Source organism: Myxine glutinosa, chromosome 9 (genome assembly GCF_964187855.1).
Source record: "Myxine glutinosa chromosome 9, kmMyxGlut1.1, whole genome shotgun sequence".
Classification (NCBI taxonomy): domain Eukaryota; kingdom Metazoa; phylum Chordata; class Myxini; order Myxiniformes; family Myxinidae; genus Myxine; species Myxine glutinosa.
Genome location: NC_136269.1, coordinates 149,311,249 through 149,331,470, shown reverse-complemented (window position 1 = coordinate 149,331,470; position 20,222 = coordinate 149,311,249). Strand labels below are relative to the sequence as shown.

Genomic DNA, 20,222 nt, shown 5'->3' with positions numbered 1-20,222 from the left:
ATTCAAATGGGGGGAATTCACAGTGGGAATGGAAGAGTGTGAGACCCAAGCTGATGTGCTTCGGACACAGGAGAGGGAAGGAAATATGGAATGTTTGGAGGTAAATGGGGAGTGTCAGGAGGTGAATGGGGAGAGTAAAAATTTGAATGGGGAGAGTAAAAATTTAAATGGGGAGTGTCTACAGGTGAATGGGGACTGTCTACAGGTGAATGGGGAGTGTCTACCGGTGAATGGGGAGTGTCTACAGGTGAATGGGGAGCGTCAAGATGTAAATGAGTGTAAAATTTTAAATAGGGAATGTTTGATGAATGAAGGCCTGGAAGGTTATCGGGGCCGAGTGGATGCCGCAACACATCAACAGGGGGATGAATTTGGAATTGTGCTGCACCAGGGCATTTGTGCAGAGCAAGAGGGGCTAGAAGTATTGGGGGTCTGGGTAACGGAGCCGGACTGGGTATTTATTGATGTAGACCTGTGGGGGCCGCAAATGACTGATGGGAATGAGAATGATGTGACACAGCGGCTGGAGACCTGGGACAGTACCATCGGGGAGGAGGTTGACCAGGCCCAAAGGAGCTTGGGGGTTGAGGTGAGTCGGTCAGTTGATGAGGTTAGAGTGACCGAGCGGACCCTCGCCACGAACACCAATTGGGAACAAGAGGCTCAGAAATTAAATACCCAGCTGGGGGAGTGTTTTGGCTCCGAGCTGGATTCGGACAGAGATGAGTCGGGAGATAGAGCCTCGGAGGATTTGGTCCCCGTAGGAAATTTGGAACAGCTGCGGGGAGTGGCAGAAGAACCCGAGGGAGGGGTTGTTACCTGCAGTTGTGGTTATTGGACGCACGAGGCCGACATTTTTAAAAGAAAATCTAAAATAAAATTGAAATGGGAATTTGATTTGGAACAGCCTTGGTGGGAGTTGGTCTCCAGGCTGCGGAATATGGACCAGGAGAGGTCATTGGTGATGGCCTTAAAAATGGCCTTAAAACGATCATTCATTCATTCATTCAGAGGTGATGGCCTCGGGGAAAAGTTGCCCCTTTCAAAATTTGGTGATGCCAGCCAGCTGGGGGGCTGTGCAGGCGAGATTTGGACATGGGGTCCAATCATGGATGTCATGGTACGACCTGGGCCCCACGGAGGGTCTGGTGGAGTGTGGCGTCCCTTGTCCATCAGGGCGCCGCCCAAGCGCGTGTCTCGGGCCAGCAGGGTCACCGGACCCTGGTGGGGGTTAAGACCTCCAGGGGGTCTGAGGTGGTTTCTCACAGGCCTAGGGTGGCATATTATGAGGACCACTAGGTGGAGTTGTTGTGAGTCGTGCTTTGGTGGCGGCATCACAGTCGGCCAACATGGGCCTGATGTGGTGACCGCCCGGGCATGCAGCCTGACAGCTTCTCCCTGAGACTCTGGGACAACCAGCATGTGATGACCTGCCATGCTGTGCTTGTCTATGGACGTGGGTCGAACCGCATGGACAGGTATGTGATAGCCCACTCGACAACCATTGGGGCAGCTGTGGAACATGATGGTGTGAGTATGATCTTCCACAGATGATCCGTTTTGATTTGTGGACTCTCGGCTTGGGAAGAGAGCCATGGGTTTGATTAATCTGGAATATGTAGCAAGCCGAGCATATGGGCCATGCTCTGCTGCCATGTGTATGGCGAAGCACCCTTCTTTGGTGAGATTAGTAAGTTGTGAAAAATGTTTTGGCATGGGTAATCTGAGGGTGAGATACAAATTTTAGGGTGAATGTTGTGATGCCATGGTGGTCACTGACAACAGTGGCACCATTGTTGATCCAGGTGTGTTCGACCAGTGTTGGAGGCTGGAAAAAATTGATAGGTTAGCAGGACACAGCCTTCAACTGGTTACGGAGGCGACTGTGTCAATGTTTGGACGTGGGGTTGTGGCGATGTTGTTGGGTAGTCTGGAGGTCAACGTGGTGCTGTGCGTGTCCGAGGTGTGTGGACCATGTCTTCTGGAGGGGTCTCCTGGTGGAGCATGGCTGTCTGCTAGACCTTGGTGTGATCAAGTGTGGGTGGGCACTGGGGGCTGCAGTTGTGTGGACTGGGGGATGAGGGCGGTGCAGGTGACGTGAGGTGGATGCCACGCACTGCGACCGCCTCCCCCAGGGCCGAGGTTGTGAGTGTGGTGGTGTTGGCAGCAGGTGCTCACCACATTGGCCAGCTGGGGCTGGAGCAGCTGTGTTCCTTGCTGGGGGTGGGGGGGGGAGGCGAAGGACGGATGGTGGGTCACGCCCTTATGGATGCACATGCGCCATGTTGACGTTTTGGCTGCTCAGCTTGTCCCGGTGACCCTTGCACGGTAGAGGTGCGGAGCTGTCGTGGCCACATGTAGTTTAGTACAGTTCACCGTTGGAGGCGGATCCACATACCTGCCAGTAGAGTGGGGAGAAAAGTGAAATTTGGTGAAATTTGATAGGCCCAATAGGATACATTTTGGGATTTTGATGGTGGATGGCACTTTGTACCTGACCAAGTGACAAATACCTGCACATCAAGGTAGAGGTAAGGCCTTCATGTTTACTGTCCCAGGCTTCAGTACTTGCTTATTTTAATTGGGGACATGTAATTTGGAGTAGGGGGCGGGTTAGCGTGGTGGCATGGCCATTGAGAGAGATTGGAATGTGTGCCACACAGTGTCTTGTGGGTAGCGTTTGTTTTTGTGTTGAGGTTATGTGTTTTTATGTGGTCGTGAGGTTGGATATTGAGTATGAGTGATTATTTTGAAATGTGATTGGAATGTGAATATGGGGATTTCACATGGAAGCAGGCCATGGCAAAAACTTTTTGTAACATCTTCTCTTGAACTATGTGTGTTGAGAATTGAATGGCAGCGGGGGAGGAAATGTGTTTTGGGGATTTTGTGGGTGGGGAAGGTGGGCGTGTCCGCAGGTACAGATCAAGCTCTGGAGGAGTGATGACTGCGACCCCCCTTCTGCAGTAATTACCCCTGACAGCCAGTGGTATCTGTAAATTGGAGCCCGTCGGTGGTGGTGTCTGTTTGGGCGCCCTGGGGTGACAGAGACTCCCGGCGACCCGTGAAGCTGCAAGGAAACAGGAGGCAATAGAGCCTGGTGTGTGGAGACACCCACCTGCGGAGTAGCAGCGAAAAGAGCTGTTTGGCTGTCACGGGCCAAGAGGTAAAGGGGTGAGGGGGGGTTGGGGGGGGTGGGAGGGGACGGGGGGTGGGAGGGGACAATGAAGTTGTAAGTTGAGTGACTTGTTTTTGGGACTGCGGGCACCACAGCCTGAAGCGCCTCTACCATCTTGCTTGTGTGGTAGCTCGCCGCTGCCTTGTAGAGAAATGCACACACAAATATGACATCTATGCCATGGTCCTGCAGGGGGGAGGGGGGGGGTTTGAAATAAGTGCTTGTAGTGATTTTTGTGTTTTGATGACTTTTGGAATGTGAGTGAATGGTTGTGGGTTTGTGTTGAATGAATGCGGGCAAAATCCAACGAGCCATGTCACTCACCTGTAACACCAGGACAGGGCCCGTGGAAATTTGGGATGCATTGCGATGGCCCCGCAGGTAACGTTGAGTCTTTTGCCATCCACCGGGGGACGCGGTCTGTAGGAAGGGGTTGTACAAATGTTCATAGAAATTTTTGAATTTTTGCAAGTTTGTGTAAGTTTTGTGGTTAAGATAGGTTTTTGAGTGTTGTTTGTTTCCTCCCTCCGCAGGAACAACGAATTATAACTTTTGTAACTTTAAAATGCATGATTGTTAAGGGGTTAGCATGTTGAGGAGCATGGGTAGGAAGCTTCGGCTCACTTCCCACAGCCCTCCTGATTTATTTCATAGGCTAATTAAGTGTGAGACAGTAAGTGTTAAGACTGGAATGGTAGCGCCTGCAGTGAACCTTGCAGGGGCGATGGTTTCGGGGGAGTGGGGGGGGGCTGTTATGAACTTTGGGGTAGGGGCATATATAGATTTCGGTAGATCTGCATAGGTAGGTGCTCCGATGATCGTGGGTAGCAAGAGCCATCTCAATGTAAATAAGTGGAGGACCTGTCTAGCCCGGATGTCGGATACGTTGGATATGTGTCCCCGCCACGAGGGGCCGGGGCATGTTAAGTAGTTGTAGGGATTATGCTAATTCCCCGGTGTGTCGTTCCCTCTGTGATCATCCATTTGTCTCGTATGGCAACGCTCATAGACACGTAGATTAGGAATCCATCCCTATTAGCGCATACACACTAATTAATTCCCCTCTCACGACAAAATCCACCGGAAGAACAGACAACAAGCGGCCGTGCATTACTACACCATGGCGATGAAACATCGAATAGGCAGGCTGACAGCCACTCCAAGAAGCTTCCCCGCGATTGGTGGAAGGAAAGTGAAGGAAGCGAGACACTGATTGGCCTCCGACCGATGGGATGACACAAAGGGCGCGAAGCGCTCGGCCAATGGGATTGAAGGACGCGAGGGGCGAACAAGAAGCGACACACTGGTTGGAGAAGGAGGGGAGCTGACGTCACGAGATCGCCAGTAAAACGTCTTGCAGGCGGACATTTTCTCTTTCTTTCTCGATCCCTTTGTGGCCGGACGTTCGATTTGGACGCTCTTCCCTTCTTCTCCTGTTGCCTTTGTGCATTTCTCGGCCATCGAGACTCACATCTTGTTTCCGGACAAGCAAGCGATTCCACGTGGACGGAGCCAAGCACGGCCGGAGGAGTGAGCTGCATGCGACCATTCGAGTCGCGCGGAGGGCCTGTGGCACGCCAGCAGATGAGACCGGCGCGAGCGGGTGGCTCGGTGGGCCTAGTGGAGCGCGAACAAGAATGCGTCGAGGCCTGCTGAACGGGGGGCGGGGAGGCCTGCGTTGGACGACGGTGCTCAAGCCCGACGATTCCTAACTGCCAAACAGAGCTAAGTCCCCACGATAGAACACAACAATTTCTTTCATTAATTAGTCTCCTTTGTCCGTTGTTGAAGTGTGGTGTGTGAGATCCCAATTTAGGTCATATTTTATTTACCGTCGCGTCCATTGTTCTCGGGGTCCGGCAATAAAGCCGTGATATTTTGTACATCAATTCCGTTTTTGGTTGGATTTATTACTTTGCAGGTTTGAAGACTGCGCGCGGGACTGACAGGTAAATCTCCCGCTTCTTCTTCCTCTATATATCCTCCCCCGCGCATATATATAGCGAAAATCCGCCTTTACATGTCGCCTCATTAACGCTCGATTGCCATTCGTGATTTCCCGGTCTTAACCGAGGGAAATCACACGACAATACGTTATGTATAATATGTGTGTCTACAATATACAGTATAATGTATCATGTATAATATATGTGTATATAAATATACAGTATAATATTGTTCCGTTTGTAAGGGATATTGATACCATAGACCAGGTAGAGTGCATAAATTAGCATGCTCCATATGTCGCGATGAAAAAGAAGAACCATCATGTAATAAGTAGGGAATTTGTATTGGCCCGGATGTCGTGTAAGGTGTTGCTTCGTCCCCATTACGAGGAGTGGGGTATGTTAATTAGCTCAGGGATTATGGGTAATTTATCCCTTGTATGTCGTTACGTCTGTAATCTATTTCCTATGTCCCTTTTGGCACCACACCATAGACATTAGCCAGAATCGCGCATTTAAACACCCTAATTAAAAACCTACCAGAAGCCAGGACATTGAGCACTGCCGATGATGACATTGACTTTGGAAGCGCACAGGACAGGCGGGCCGAGGGCCACGCCCAGAAGGGCAGTGATTGGTGGGTGTTTTGATTGGCACAAGGCCGGGGTAAGATGGGACTTGCTGATAGGGAGCGACTCGCTGATTGGCGAAGCACCCCAGATGACGTCGGAGCCTGGGTGATAAAAGAACGCGCTAGCAGACATTTTGGCTCTTGTTTTCTTCTTGGCTTTTTGCTCTAGCGGACATGTTGTTCTCTTCTCCTTGGCTCCTCGCTCTGACCGAATATCCTCTTGCGCTTTTTCTCGCCTGGACCTCGTACGATCGGTGGCATTTTTCTCTTGGGCTCAAGGGAGCGATCGTGAACGGCCGTGTTTGGAGATCTTGCTGGTGGTCGTGAGGAGGAAGAGCCGCGGCTTTCCAAACAAGAGCGACGCTGCAGTGCGACACACAGCGAGGCCTGGGTTTCCGCCAACAAACGAGCGGTTCCCGCCAACGAGCATGCGGTTTCCGCCAAGGCCCCGAACGATTTTGACGATTACTGTCGAGACCCCACCAGCAATCAGAGTTAAGTGCACACAGACACTATTTATTTGCAGTTATTTTATTCTTTGTCTGTTTCAGAGCGCTCCAATTTAGGAATTAATTATTATTTGACCGTGTTTAATTTTGTTACCGGCATTTCTTAATAAAGCCGGCATTTCCTTGTACATTTTAAATTCATCTCCATTTGAGTTGATTTATTGCAGGTTTGAGGACTGCAGGTGTGATCTATGAAGGTAAGCACTCCGGTTTCCCCTTTCCCTCTTGTTGAGTGCTTTGACGCGCGGTCCTCTCGTCGACCGATCCCACCAAAGTGCTCGTCGAGGCCGGAGCCGAGTATCAGGCAAACACACCTCATGACATTTCGTTACTTTTGTTATTTTAACATCCCCTTGTGTTGTATACGAGTCCGTATGGAGGGTCCCTCGATTTAGGAATTTAGGGTTACCTTTTCATTCTCCTGCATTTATTTTTATTAAACCATTATTGTTTCATTTTAATTCCTCGCTTTGTCCCATTTATCTGTCGTTGATTCAGAAAACCACCCATGTCGCGTACGCCGTGCAGGTAAGCCTCGTCGCTCTCCACCACTCCTCGAGCGTATAAAGAAGTTCTTCCATAGTTGACTGAATGCCTCGGAGTTTAAGCTCGATCGGCCACCCGTCACCTTGGAGAATCTCAATCCCCCGGTGAACGTGACAGTACATTATGAAAGAGAGTATTGTTGTGGAAATGACTCCTTGGGTTTAAACTATAGTGTCGTTATTTCATCTTTATCATTATAATTTTGTCACAATGGCTGAATATAGCATAGTTATTTCATTTTTGTCATTAGAATTTTGTCACAATGGCTTAATATGGCGTAGTTATTTCAATTTTAAATGTTTTGGATAAGCGTAGGAGTAATTAAACATGACACCAGATATGCATCGCTATTTTGTATACTCGGAGACGCCAAATCTACCCGAAAAAGTTGTTCTGAGTTGCAGCTGAGTTGTTCTCCTACATGAGGAATTCAATCACTGCACATTGGCAAACCAATATGTCTTTGACAGACATTTTGTCACAATGGATTGTGGGAACATCAGTGGTGCGTATACGGCGAGCCTGTGTTTATATTGGAGTGGATAGATGGAGAGATGTTGGTGTGGAATCCACTGTTGCTCATGACCTTTGGTACATGGTCATGAGCAACTCATGACCATGAGCAACATGAGCAACAAACGTGTGGAATCCTAGAGGTCAGAGGTTGGGTCCTGTTGGGTAAAAATTATGTTGGGTCCTGTTGGGTAAAAATTATGTTACTGCGCTAACTTGTGAACCTGAGAATGGGATTTTGACCAAACTTGGTGCAGGTATGTGTAATGATGCAAAGATGAACTGATTCGATTTTGGCATCAAAGGTCATGTCAGGTAATAATGTGATAATTGAGAGCAACTGAAGGGATTTAAATAAAACTTGGTTCTAGTATGTATAATGATGTAATAATGTGCGCAGTCATATCGGTCAACGTCGAAGAGTTCCGTTCTCGTTTTTTAAAATCATTTTGATTTTTTCTCTTTTCACAAAAGCATACAGCATGCAAATATTACAACTGGTGTGCGCACAGAAGGGTTTTGTGTTTGTCAACCTCGTTACATTATTTATATGCAGCTTCTTAATGCAATTTGTGGCAATGAGGATTACTGAAGGTTCCTGTGAGCTCATGGTGTCTCGGCAGAGTACAACAGGTGCGTTCACCAGGGGATGATGAGCTGCAGCCTCCCTCATTGGCCCAGAAACATCTTATTGTTGTGATCCAGTCACTAAGATCAGTCAAGCAGCCGACGTTACAAATGTAATCATTAATTTACTTTGCACAACTTCAAACGCCACAATTGATGTGAACAAAAGAAAGAACGGACCTAGAATATTTCCAAAAATAAATGTGTTTAGCTGCGCAAACATTTACAATCGCAGCGCCAAGCAACAACATGTTTTGAATTGGTCATTCAAACCTATAACATGTTAACTTCCACAAAATGTTAACTTCCACAAAGTTATTCTTTCTTCATTTTGAACGGTCCCAATTATTTTCACCTTATTAAGGGGAATGGTTATGGCCTAAGCCTTTCACGAACCGGCTGACCAGGTCTGATTTCAGCGCAGGAATTTGGAATTTAACCAACGTGCTAGCAATAAATTGTCTATGCTTTGGGAAAGCCACCATGGGATCTGCAAACTCCACTAAATAGTGCAGCTGCACTTCAAACACTGTACCCTTCACTATGTGTGTTAAAAACAAGACCGGAAGTCTAACAGCGGCGTAGCCGGGCTTGTAAAATATTATAAACCACAAACACATATGATTAGCTTTTTAAACATTTGCAAAGTCTGTTTTTAACATTAAACAAAGAAATTTGGAGGAATCCCGACATCCGTGAGGTAAGTTTTACTTACAGAACTGAGGAAAGATCTACTGTAATCTATATATCCCACAAGGATTGGGTTAATAACATGCCATCAAAAAACCGAGGTGAATTTGTTACTTCCACGGTTGTTAGTCCATACACCGCTTATCATGGATTCATGAACCATACACCGCTTCAATCCATTAACTTTGTATTCACGACATTGGGATTAAAGTGTTATGGTCATTTTTACTGTATTATTTCTATATTATTTTGCACGATATTATCATGGAATATATTATTTACTATTATGAAAACTATACTACTGAAACAATACAACTACTGTATTAAGAAACCTGGGCTTAATTTGTCCGAAGCGGTCCAAAATGTAGGCATGAAGCCTAAGGCCTATACGTACCGTTTTGTTGCAAGAGCCATAACGTCTATGCTTTCGATATTTGATGATCATTTTAACAATCGGTTTGTTTGTGTTTCACACTGAATGAAAAACATAAAGGTAGAGCATGGCGATTGTGATGTATGCCAGGTTCGACGATATGTTCGGCATGAACGGCATAAAAATCAAAATGGCGGTGTGTGGAGAGTCAGCCGCCATACCGCCGTAATGACATCAAACGTAATCACATCACCCTGTCATGGGGCTAGATCCTCAGCTCTGATTGGTATACGTTTGAGGGGACATACATACAGACGGACAAACACTGTTCGAGACGGCTTTGCCCTTTGGGCTACGCTGTAAAAATTAGACACCAGCTGATGCAAGACGGTCCGTTTAGCCCATACCAGTCCGAAGGTGCAATCTGTCCACAATGATGTGCTTCCTTTGTGCTTTGGCCCCAGAACCTTCCAGACGATCATTTCATAACTCCCCTCTCAACCCTCACAAACAACTCTGACGTCATCATCATCTACAGAACAGCAAAGCATTTATTTTACCAATTGCAGTTTGTTTTTGATTTCTGATTTCTTTATTAACTCTGGCACTGAAGGTGAACGGAGGTTATGTTTTCACCCCTGTGTGTCTGTTTGTTTGTCTGCCTGTGTGTTTGTCTGTCTGTCTGTTTGTCTGTTTGTCTGTTTGGTTGTCTGGTTGTCTGTTTGTCTGTGTGTTCATCTGTTTCTCTGTCTGTTTGTCTGTCTGTTTGTCTGTCTATTTGTCTGTCTATTTGTCTGTTTCTCTGTCTATTTGTCTGTCTATTTCTCTGTTTCTCTGTCTGTCTGTCTGTCTGTTTGTCTGTCTGTTTGTCTGTCTGCCAGTCTTTGTTTGTCTGTCTGTTTGTGAACAGGATATCTCAAAACGTTGTGGATGGATTCGGACAAAACTGGCTGGACAGGTTGGTTGTGTGACAGGGACGATTCAATTAGATTTTGGTGACGATCCGAATACAGTTGCAGATATGAAAATTTAAAAAAAATTTTTTAAAGTGATTCATCACCATTGAGTGAGAGGGGGCCAAAAAGGATATATAGCAGGATATTTAAGTGATATCGAGTTGTGTAAGTGACAAGAACAAGGCGATTCGATTTTGGTTCAGGTCCGGATCCAGATCTGACCTATCAGTGGGTATAAAACGTAAACTGTTCAGCCTGGTGGAGGTGTGCGCTCTACCGAGTACCACTGAAGTTGGAATGAAAACAATGAATGGCATCTTCACCATTTTCAACTTTGTTATTTTGCAGTAGATGCTTCGTAAGGTCTCATTGAAAGATAACAAGACTAGACACAACAAGTTTGCTGTAATTTGATCCAGCAAAGACGTGAATCAATTTGTCTAAAGTAAATTCGAGACTTTTACATTTTACTTCCAAAAAAAAAAAAAAAAGTCAGATCATATAGTATTTACGTCCTGCATTGTGATGGTTTGGTTATAGCTCCTCCATGTTATTTTGCAGCACTTCTTTATTAAATCTTAATCCCGACAGTTAGGGCCTGGCTACTTGGATCCGTGTTCTCCATTCGCTTCTGTCTTCCTCTTCTCCGTTCTCCCTTCTAACAGCTCATTTCTCGTATTTTCCGTAATGTATGCAACTCTGCGTATCTGCTCATTCCTCATCAGCTCTCTTTGTGATGCTCTGATAATCCACTAAGCATTCTCATCTCCTCTGCAGAAACTCCTCGTCCTTTATCCCTCTTTATTTTCTAGCACTCCTGACCACTATTCTTGTGCTTGTGCTGACAATAGCCTTACCCTTTCTCATTTCTTTTTTCTAGGCCTGAAATTCTCCCTCCGCTTCAGAAATTTGAGAAGCATTTTATTTTTAGTAACTCACTATTTATTTTTGGAAATTTTGGAAATTTTTTGCAAAGTTTTTGTAAAGTACACACACCATACATGCACCATACACACATGCACACACACACACATGCATACATACATGCATGTGCACATACACAGACATACACAGACATACACAGACATACACAGACAGACACATACACACACACATATACACACATACACATATACACACATACACATATACACACATACACACATACACACATACACACATACAGTGCATTCAGAAAGTATTCAGACTCCTTCACTTTTTTCACATTTTGTTATGGTGCAGCCTTATGCTAAAATCGTTTAAATTCATTTTTTCCCTCATCAATCTACACTCAATACCCCATAATGACAAAGAGAAAACAGGATTTTAGAAAGTTTTGCAAATTTATTAAAAAGAAAAAAAAGAAATATCACATTTACATAAGTATTCAGACCCTTTGCTATGACACTTGAAATTTAGCTCAGGTGCCTCCCATTTCTCTTGATCATCTTTGAGATGTTTCTACACCTTGATTGGAGTCCACCTGTGGTAAATTCAATTGATTGGACATGATTTGGAAAGGCACACACCTGTCTATATAAGGTCTCACAGCTGACAATGCATATCAGAGCAAAAACCAAGCCTTGAGGTCGAAGGAACTGCCTGCAGAGCTCAGAGATAGGATTGTGTCGAGGCACAGATCTGGGGAAGCCTACAAAAAAATTTCTGCTGCATTGAAGGTTCCCAAGAGCACAGTGGCCTCCATAATTCTTAAATGGAAGAAGTTTGGAACAACCAGGACTCTTCCTAGAGCTGGCCACCCGGCCAAACTGAGCAATCGGGGGAGAAGGGCCTTGGTAATAGAGGTGACCAAGAACCCGATGGTCACTCTGGCTGAGCTCCAGAGATCCTGTGTGGAGATGGGAGAAACTTCCAGAAGGACAACCATCACTGCAACACTCCACCGATCTGGCCTTTAAGGCAGAGTGGCCAGACGGAAGCCTCTCCTCAATGAAAGACACATACAAGCCCACATAATCTTGTTTCTCACAGTCTGAGAGTCCTTTAGGTGCTTTTTTGCAAACTCCAAGCAGGCTTTCGTACACGAAGACTTTCATACACCAAGATTTCATACACAAGGGACTACACCAAGAAAGGGGCCGTCTCGTCAATGGAGGTCACAACGGCGCCAGCTATGTCATCCTTCAGTTGTTGAAAGGAAGTCTGAGCAGCCAAGGTCAGCGGAAATGTTTTGCACTCGACGAGGGTACGTATCTTCTCAGAGAACCTTGAGACCCACTGGAAGTAATGCACAAACAACCCCATCGCTCGCTTTAAAGTCGCCCGATCGACGGGAGGGGAAAGGTCGAGTAGAGCCTGGAGCCGAGCCGGATCGGACCTTATCTCCCCTGCGGATACCGTATAGCCCAAAATATTTATTGTTCTCACAGAATAGCTGCACTTGGCCTCGTTGAAGGTCAACCGGTATTTATGAGCCACTTCCAGAAAGCACCTCAGGTTTGAGTCATGGTCCTGATTCCAGCCGCAAACAGTCACGTTGTCAACGTAAACGAATACATCTTTCACTTGCTCTTTTGCGAAAATCTCATCTATAGCTTGTTGGAAGCATGAAACGCCGTTCGTAACGATGAATGGAATTCTCCGGAATTGGTACAGTCGCTGTCCAGACTCAAAGGCCGTGTAGGGTCGGTCGGCTGCCCATATCGGAATCTGATACGCGCTTCGAAGGTCAAGAGTACTAAATACTCGATATTTAGATACCGCCCGAGCCATGTCATCCATACGGCGAAGCGGGTATGCATTGAGTTGAGTGTAACGATTAATCGTTTGTGAGTAGTCCACGACCATCCATTTACGATTATTTGGGCTGTTTCCACACACAATCCGCGCGATCGCTGTGACAGGGCACCCGAGGCCAAGTATACGCGCTGAGTCGCAGCAACGGTGGGCCACCCGTGACGCTCAACGAGACGATGGCTGATGTAGCTCCGATCGCTTACCGTGTCGATTAGCGCTTCCATAGACTGGCCGTTGATGTGCACTGGAACGGCCGATCAGCAGATTTGGCCGATCGGCAGACCTTAGCAAAGTTCCCCCGTTTCCCGCAGTTGTGGCACATCTTCTCCCGTTCGGGACACAACGAGTGAGGGTGATGGTGGTTCCTGCAAAAGTAGCATTTGGCGGTCGAACCAGCAGGAGTAGCCACGGCCACGGTGCTCGGCTAACTCTCCTCGCTCTCCTCATCATCAGAGCTCTCACCGCGGGGTGGCTGGCGCGCTGCAACACACGCGGGCGCTCGCTTCAGAATCCCCACAATCGTTCGCCTGAGCGGTAGCACTGGCAGTTACGAAGGGCCAGCTGTACGTTTCAGATATGGCTTGAGTCGACTGCAGAACACGGGCTTGGTTGAAAGCAGTTTTGAAATCCAGCGTATCGTTCTTGAGAAGACGCTGCCAGATCGCAGTAGACTGAAGCCCGGTAATGAAGTTATCGCGCACCAGGTCGTCCGTGCACTGCACGGCCGTGCGGTCCGGAAACGCGCAGTCCTGGCCAAGCTGCCGTAAAACCTGGCCATATTGATCCAGGGACTCAGTGCTTTCCTGTCTGCGTGTAGCCAAGAGGTGACGAGCGTATATGGTGCTGCGCGGTTTGATAAAAAAGGCTTTCAAGGCGTCCACAGCCGCGTCGTACGTCGCACAATGAGAAACATATCTGTAGATGACATGGGACACGTTGCTAGACAGAACGTCGAGTTTCTGTGCATCTGAAATGTCTGGAACCAAGGCTGTAAAGAGCCTCAGGGAATTGAGCTAGTGGGTTAGCTGGTCGGCCGCATCGCTCGCGTTCGGATCCCCACCAAAGCGTTCCAACCGGATCAGCTTCTCCATACTCCTTGGGCGTTCCAGAAGTCGATTACAATAAATTGTAGTGAAATCAGACTCCAAGACCTCTCTTCAGAATATGAGGCTTTATTGTAATCAACTTGGCGTTTACCTATATAAACACAGCAGTCCTCTTATTAGCTAAGCCTGGTGTTGGCTTAGAGGTTAGGGTGCCGGCTTGGGATCCTAGGAACCTGGGTTTGAATCCTGGTCATCGCTGAATTAACACCAGGGGGGTTGACTCATCCTGTCATCCTTCCGAGGTCGGCAAATTGAGTACCAGTTCAGTTGTAATTCCCTGTGTGTCACAAGAGGCGACTAACATGGTTGGCGGCAGGAAGGGCATCCCGCCATAAAACATTGCTTCAAAAAGGGGACCACGGTGCCCGAAAAAGGCCAACCCCTGCTCTGTGGGGGAAAATGGCCTCTAAAGGTGGTTCATTTGTTCAGTCATCTTATTAGCTCTACAAAGCAACTGAAGGCACATCAAGACTGTTTATAAAATGAATTAAGCAATCTAAGTCACTAGTCAAAGCTCGTAATCACATCTTACCAAGATCGCTCAGAATTCATAGCAGCACTGGCAGTGTAACTCTTTCAGCTGGTTAAATACTTAAATCCTCTTACATCAGCCCCCGCCCATGGCAGACAGATATGTTTATTCCACGCCCGCAACACGCCTCTTCTTCTTCTTCTTCCGATTCATCACAGGTATGTTACAACTCACCCGTGATGTACCAAAGTTTGTTCATGGCATTTTAAAAAATCGGGTCCTCCGGGGGTCTACCAGGGGTCGCCCCCAAGAATATGTATTTGTTCTCTCCTCCGAAACTGCACACCTAATTTTGATGAAACTTGACCAGAACCTTCATCACCCGTCATGTATCAAAGCGTGTTCACGGCATTTAAAAAAATCTGGGTCTAAAGGGTTAGGGGGGTTCTCCCCAAAATATTTATTTTTCGGTCATATTTTTGGTTTTTTGTAGGTGCAAAAAATATTTCTATGTCCTCCTAAACAGAAATTCACCAATTTGTGCAGAAATTCATTTGGTTATGATGAAATTGTGCAGAAATTCACCAAACTTAGTGGTTATTAGTTATAAGTAGTTACTTGGTAGTTATGATCACACATGACAAGAAGGTGCAATAGCAGTGTTATTGTTGGTGGGCCGGGGTAAAATCAAAAGGGGAAATGACGGAAATGCAATTATGGGCACATTTTAAAACATTTCGAAGTGAAACTTTTTATGCGATCAGCATTGTGGAACATATGAAATGTGTAACGAGTTTTGGATTTGGCCCCTAATGGGTGTGGACTTGGAGGCACCGGGGTCAAAACGGGGGAAAAATATATATTTTAACCAAAAAATTGATATTGGGTGTTACTGTTTAATATAATTGTATAAAAGTTCCTGGTGGAACTTTTTGCCATCTTTCAACTTTGCTTTAGGTGGGAAGCATGGGGATTTGCGATTTTGTGCCATCGACACTCTAGTTACCCTCACCTGAGGTGAGGATATTGCATTTGAGTCCGTTTGTGTCTCTTTGTTACTTGGCAAAAAAAATTTTTTTTTGAAAAGTAAGTTGATCACTCCGGTTTGCGTGTGTGTGTGTGTGTTTGTGTGTGTGTGTGTGTGTGTGTGTGTGTGTGTGTTTGTGTGTGTATGTGTGTGTGTGTGTGTGTGTGTTTGTCTGTCCACTCACTTATACTTGCCTACAGGTCACAATTTTTAACTGAACTTCACGAAACTTCACCAAATGGTAGTTTGTGGTCCGACAAAATCCTATAAATATATTTTTTCTTATCAAAATAGGATTTTCATATCAGCTAACTGAATTCAACCACCAACTATTTTTGAGATCAGCATAGGCAGGTAGGTGCAAATGGTCAACATAGGCCAAAACCTTTTTCAACCACTTTTTTAAGATTTCAAAAATCCTCAATTTTCATCCAATTGACTTGAAATTTGAATAGGATTTTTATATCAGCTAGCTGAGTTCAACCCCCAACTATTTTTGAGATCATCATAGGCCAAAAGGTCAACATAGGCCAAAGGTCAACCACTGTTTTCGTATTTCTAAAATCCTCAATTTTCATTCGATTGACTTGAAATCGGAATAAGATTTTCAAATCAGCTTTCTAAAACCAACCACTAACTGTTTTGAGGTCAACATAGGCAAAAAGGTCAACATAGGCCAAAAGGTCAACATAGGCCAAATTTCTAAAATTGTCAATTTTCATCCGATTAACTTAAAATTTGAAGAGGATATGCTTATTTGGTCACTGAATTCAACCCCCAACTATTTTTGAGGTCAACATAGGCCAAAAGGTCAATATAGGCCAGATTTCTAAAATCCTTAATTTTCATCCGATTGACTTTTCATTTGAATAGGATTTTCATATCCGCTAACTGAATTCAATCACCAATTATTTTTGAGATTGAAATAGGCCAAAAGGTCAACTTAGGTCTAATTTATTAAATTGTCAATTTTCATCCGATTAACTTAATTTGAAGAAGATTTGCATATCAGGTCACATAATTCAACCACCAATTATTTGTGAAGTCAAAAGGATGCTCTACCAAGTGCCATTCTACTTTGTTCTATTTTTCCAAGTGTCACTCTATGATTGATTTTTCATCTGTCTGTTTGTCTGATCTGTCTGTTTGTTTGTTGTACAAAATAAATATTCTTTTATCTGCAAACGTTGGTCCGATCGACCGGAAATTTTCACCACAGGTGCAACTCCACCTGTATAATTTTTTACTGATAATTATGACGTCTTGGGTCACGTGGTATGAGCGCCATCTTGGAAAAACCGAAAAACTTTGCACCTCTACATCTCTGAAAGCGCTGCATAGAAAAAATTGAGACATAGCTCATTGTAAAGCACTCTCCATGGGGAATAAAATATGTTAATGATGATGTCATAGGTGTTAATGATGTCTGAAGGAGGTTGGTGGCAGGATTTGCACTCCGGCCACCGTAAAAACACCTCATTCCATAGCACACACAGTTGTGTGGGTCGGGATGGTGCTGAGGAGTCGTCCAAGGACGCAGTGACGTGCTGATCCAGCGTACGCTCCCATATATACATATATATGTTTGTGTGTGTTATGTGTGTGTATATATGTTTATATATGTTTATGCGTTGTGTGTGTTTGTGTGTGTATGAAGGATCTGGTGTGTTTTGTTGGTGAGTGGTGAAGGGTATAAAGGTGGGTGTTTGTGTGTTCCACCATGTTTGTTTGGTGTTGTGGATTCTGGATGTGGAGGTGTTGTTGTTGTAGTCTGTGTTTGCACTGGCTGTGGGTGGGGGTATGTACGCATCCAGGTGTAGTTGCTGCATGTGGATGTGTATGTGCCCCTGCTGGCCCACCTTAGCTGACCGTATCGAGGTTGAAGGGCCGAAATGGGATGATGCTGAGGACCTCGACTGAGGACCCGGTCAGTGCGGCACACTTGTGACCAGATGTGTTTTGAACTTATATATATATATATATATATATATATATATTGTAACGAATTTGAGAAAGTGTAACGAATGTGAGAATTATGGTTTTGTTGTGTGTAAATGTCACCCTCCGTAATGTAAAGAAAGGTCGAAGGTCGTCCTCTTAGTTAATTCCATAAACATACACGCAGGACACCATATATCCTTTTAAATAGTTATTCCCTTATTCTATGTAGTTTAAGGCTGTGTTTCCCAATAGTCGACTCTCCATTGCACCGAATTAAAGAAGATTAGGTCCCATCTTCAAAGTGTCAGGTTTGGATGGTTTTCGCCGCAAATGGACTCCATTGAGCACGCGGTTGGTTGGGAGAAGAAAGGCGTGTCTCCGCACCTCGTCATAGAAAGGAGGAGTGAGTCGGCCCCGCTCAACCAACCCAGCACGAAGGGGTTTGGCTTGAGCGGGCGAAGAGAGAACGATCTGGGAGGTTCGCGAAGGTTCAAGGGTGGGGCTTATATAACCCGCGGGAGACGCCCCCACCTCAGATGAGCTACGCAGATGAGCTACGCAGATGAGCTACGCAGATGAGATACATGCCGCGCTGCAGAGGAGATACGGCCGGAGGCAACTCAAGGAGCACGCGACGCAGCGGTGCGGAAAAAGGAACTTCGCCTGCGCAGTTTGGAAACGACCGCGGCTCGGCTTTTTGACGGCGGTGCCTTCCGGCCCGACCGTGCCCAGTCCCCACTGGACCTTCCTTGCCTCTCCAAGCCATCCACCTTCAGCCATTCATTCCTGCCTGCATTCCCCGTGTAAGTGTGATCGTTCGTCTGTCTTTCACGTTGTCCTGGGGTTTTAATTAAGAGTGTAATAGATAAGTTAATATTTGCACTGTGTCTCCTTCCATTCTTTCTGTCTTTATTTTATTATCCTTCCTTCTTCCTTGGTTATTTTTGGTCTTGTAAATAATAGTAATAAATTATATTTGTTCTTCCTACCTTTGTCTTCTTCTTCACATTCGGTCGCTTTAGTGATTTCCCCCATTGAGGGCCCGTGGCGCGATTCGGCCGACGACGATCAATCGGGTCAGTCTTGGTAACCGGCTCACGGTGCAGTTCGCTTCGCTCGGCGCAACTAGTCCATTACGCTGCGACCGTGGGCGGGGGAGTATTTCCTTGCGTACCGGTAGGTGCTGGTATTTAGGTCATAGGACGGTTGGGCCTAATACCCTACCCAGCGCTGACCGGGCGTGACGTCATACCCCCAGGACCACGTCGGTCAGTCATATAAGCGAGGGGACTAATCCCCCCTTGGTAAGTGGGGAAGGGCGACGTTGGAATCCGTAACTATATATATATATATATATATATATATATATATATATATATATATATATATATGTATACATATATCGTTGCGGATTCGGGGGGTCGGCGCTCCCCTTACCAAGGGGGGGTTAATCCCCTTGTCTTTTAAGCTGGCCGTCCCCCAATCCTGGAAATTATAACGCTCCTTTCTGGTCGAGATTGGCCATGGTGATTGGACAACAGAGTCCCAAATACCTGAGGGCCAATCCGACCGCAAAGCAGGAAGATAACTCCCGCTCGGACCGCAGACAAGATGGAAATTGCCGAGCGGTTTAGCAATCCGAAGCCCGAGCCGTTAACAAAGGACTAAACCCGATCCTGAGCGGTTTTCCAAATCGTGCATCAGGTACTCAATGGAGAGAAAGGACGAAGATGATCGAATGGAGAGGAAAGCAAAAGGTAAGGAGGAACAAAGGATTTATTACAACAACCAAGGAAGAGGAAACGAAAGGGAAGAATGTACAAGAAGAAGAAGAAGCAGGACACAGGGCAACCTTACCTATACAGTCTTACTTAACCCCAGGACGAACAAACAGACTTACACGGGAGGGTAGTGGTAGGGGAGGAAGGTCCAGGCAGATGGTAGGGGAGGAAAGTCCAGCTCCGGTCCAGGCTGGAGATTGGGAGGCAGCTTGCATGTCGCTGGCACGTGATCGGACCTTACATATGGTGGGGGGGGGGGGGGGGGGGAAGTCCTTCGCAAGTCCATATGCGCAGTTCTCTGCTCGTGACCTCCTTTCTCAGGTGTTCAGCGCCGCTTAATGATTCCTCGCGCATCTGGTACAAACGAGCTCAACAACCGGCAACAATAGGGGTCTAGAGAGCCTCAGCCTATTGCAGCAATGCGAGCACGTCTCTCTCTTCTGCGTGCCCTCTCTCTCTTCTCCTCTCAGCACTTCTCTCAGCACTTCTCTCTCTCAGTACTTCTCTCCCTCTCAGCACTTCTCTGTGTAAAGGCGCCGCGCTTGCACTTATATAGTGCACTTTGAAATCAAGCCGCGTACTCTCGCACTCCGCCCACCGGTGAGCTCACCTCAGCCCTGGTTGGTTAGCGAGGGCTCACCGGCTCCGCCCCTAACAGGGCCACACCTCGTTCTGGGTGCTCTGCCCCCTTCTTCTCCAAGCTTGACCGCGTGCGTAATGGCGGCGCTTGGGCGGAAGCTCAGCGAGGCAGCGAACGCTGCTAACGAAAGGCGCGTAATATAATTTGGAGAGAGTCAAGCCGCAAAATGGATGGAATTGAAAAGGACCTATCTTATTTAATTAATACAACGCAGATTCAACTATTGGGAACACAGCCTTATCTGAAACACATATTAAGGAAATAACTAAAGTCCTATGGTGTCCTACGTGTTGCTTGTGGACTAACTATAGGTGCGACCTTATTAAATGAAGAGAATGATTTACAAGAATTATTTACAAGTGAGGGCTTCTAAAACCGCAACACGATATGTATGTATATATATATATATATATAGTGTTGCGGTTTTGCGAATGGAGGATAACACCCCTCGTAGGTAGTTGCACCACAACATGTAGCCTCGCTTTAGTTCAGTTATTTCTTATTAAATGTAAGCTTGGTCTCCTTTCCT

General features: G+C 46.2%; 1 protein-coding gene across 5 annotated transcripts in view; it reads left to right on the top strand.

Moving 5' to 3' along the window:
* Positions 1 to 20,222, top strand: part of PPM1B (protein phosphatase, Mg2+/Mn2+ dependent 1B) — an 88,660-nt gene that overhangs the window by 25,019 nt on the left and 43,419 nt on the right. The window contains exon 1 of one of the 5 annotated variants that reach the window (XM_068127926.2): positions 3,037 to 3,166. The exons of 2 other annotated variants lie outside the window; for them this stretch is intronic. Coding sequence is in view for 1 of the 3 variants with exons in the window: in XM_068127924.2 (XP_067984025.1) it covers positions 6,773 to 6,792 (20 nt within the window). In the remaining 2 variants the exon portion in view is untranslated. Of the gene's footprint in view, positions 1 to 3,036; positions 3,167 to 6,440; positions 6,462 to 6,605; positions 6,793 to 20,222 lie in introns of those variants that run through there. 2 more of the 5 variants (XM_068127927.2, XM_068127924.2) reach the window with 2 other exon arrangements.